The sequence below is a fragment of the Acanthisitta chloris genome, unplaced genomic scaffold, assembly GCF_000695815.1.
Source record: "Acanthisitta chloris isolate BGI_N310 unplaced genomic scaffold, ASM69581v1 scaffold30064, whole genome shotgun sequence".
Lineage (NCBI taxonomy): Eukaryota > Metazoa > Chordata > Aves > Passeriformes > Acanthisittidae > Acanthisitta > Acanthisitta chloris.
Window position 1 is genome coordinate 3,149 of NW_008668095.1, and position 1,746 is coordinate 4,894.

A 1,746-nucleotide genomic window follows, 5' to 3' on the forward strand; every position below is an offset into this window, starting at 1 on the left:
GATAATCTGACAGGGACAACTCAGCACAAGCCACCTCAGACTTCCCGAGGAGGAGTTTGCTCTTCGCTCAGTGTGCTTTGCCAGCCCAATAAATCCACCCCCACGTGCCACCCTCCCCTCCCTCCCTCTCACGGTGCAGAGGGCTGGGACGGCAGCCTTGGAGCGTGACTCAGATGCACAGGGGGTGAGGACATCCCTGTCCCATGGGTAGGGCACTGGCATCACCAGGCACCGGCGAGCACAGTGGCACTGCTGGAGCAGGAGGAGCCATCCTGCAGGTACCTGTGGTGTCCAGAGGCATCGGAGCCATGGAGCCAACAGTCCCCACAGAGCCAGCGTCCCCGTCCCGGGGCAGAGCGCGGCGAGGGGCAGCTCTGCAGTGGGGGCACTGGCTATGGGGCACCTCGGTAGCTGTAGTGATTGTGGTCGGGGTCACTCATGGTGAGGGGCAGGCTGGGCTTGCGCTCCAGGTCCTTGTCCTCACACTGCCGTGGGGGACGGTGCTTGAAGAGGTCAGAGACATAGCGGACCTGGAAGAGAGACAGGAAAGAGGGTTTGGGGACCTCTCCATCCAGCCAGGCCACAGCCAGCAGGAGCCCAGAAGAACATCAGGTGGTGCAGGGGATACTCACGATGAGGACGGCGATGAGAGCCCCTTGAAGCAGCCCCACCAGCACATCACTCCAGTGGTGCTTGTAGTCAGACACTCTGGTGTAGCCCACGTAGATGGCGAAGGCGATGAGGAAGAACTGGGTGGTGGGGCGCAGCAGCCGGGCCCACTTCCCCACCAGCCGGGCCTGCACGTAGAGCTGGGCAGCAAGGGAGGGGAGCAATCACCCAGGGCAGGGGCACCAACCACCCTGATGACAGGTCCTTGGGGTGCCAGACCCACGTGGGGTCACTGCCTTCCTGCAGCACATCACTTACCGCCAGGAACATCATGCAGTACATCCCAAAGGAGGAGTGTCCCGAGTAAAAGGAGAGTCTGTGGGGCAAAAGGGATGGGTCAGCCCCATATGTCCCCTGCAAGCCCCCTACCCTACTCTGTAGGCTTTGCCTCACAGCAGGAGAGCATCAACACCCATCTGAGGTTGCCACTGGACCACAAGGGCCCAGTGTTGCTGGGCAGGCGGAGGGGACATGTCCTGTGGCCCCATGGCTCACCTGGACTCAGTGATGTTCCTGCTCTCTCCTTGGCAGACATTCTCCAGCTGCACATAGACAGAGCAGTTCACCTTGGACCAGTCAGGATTGCAGACAGCCAGGAAGTTTGGCCGGAGACGGCCGATCATGTATTTGGCCAGGTCAGTCAGGGACTGGCTGATGGCCCCCCCAAAGAGAAAGGTCCCCACCACCTTGTAGAGGGCAGCCAGGTAGTTGTTGAACTCTGACTTGGAGTAGAGGCGCTCAATGTAGACCAGGTATGCCTCCCCTGAGGAGATCTGCAGAGACCACGGGGCAGGGGGTGAGGGTTGGGGGTACCTGAGCAGTTGTCCAGCACCAGGAGTACAGGATGCTCTGTGTCTGTGGCAGAGGAGCCCCTGACATCCACCTGCCACAGGAGCTCCCAGGCCCTGTCCCCTTCCCTGCAGAGAACCAGCCCCACAGGACATGGGTCTCACCACCCCAGTGGGAGCTCCTGACCCTCAGCAGAGCAGAGCTCAAGCCACGGGTCCTGTTGCCCTGCCAGGGCTCTGGAGGTGGCTGTGCTGGGCCCCAGATCCCAGACACAACCTGTCAGGACAT

General features: G+C 61.5%; 1 protein-coding gene across 1 annotated transcript in view; it reads right to left on the reverse strand.

Moving 5' to 3' along the window:
• Positions 1-392: 392 nt before the first annotated feature.
• PPAP2C (phosphatidic acid phosphatase type 2C) overlaps positions 393-1,746 on the reverse strand; it is a gene marked incomplete at its 5' end in the record, with an annotated part of 1,661 nt that continues 307 nt past the window's right edge. The window contains 4 exons of the mRNA XM_009072775.1: positions 393-530; positions 633-809; positions 928-985; positions 1,165-1,442. Of these exons, the coding sequence (XP_009071023.1) occupies positions 393-530; positions 633-809; positions 928-985; positions 1,165-1,442 (651 nt within the window). The remainder of the gene's footprint in view (positions 531-632; positions 810-927; positions 986-1,164; positions 1,443-1,746) is intronic.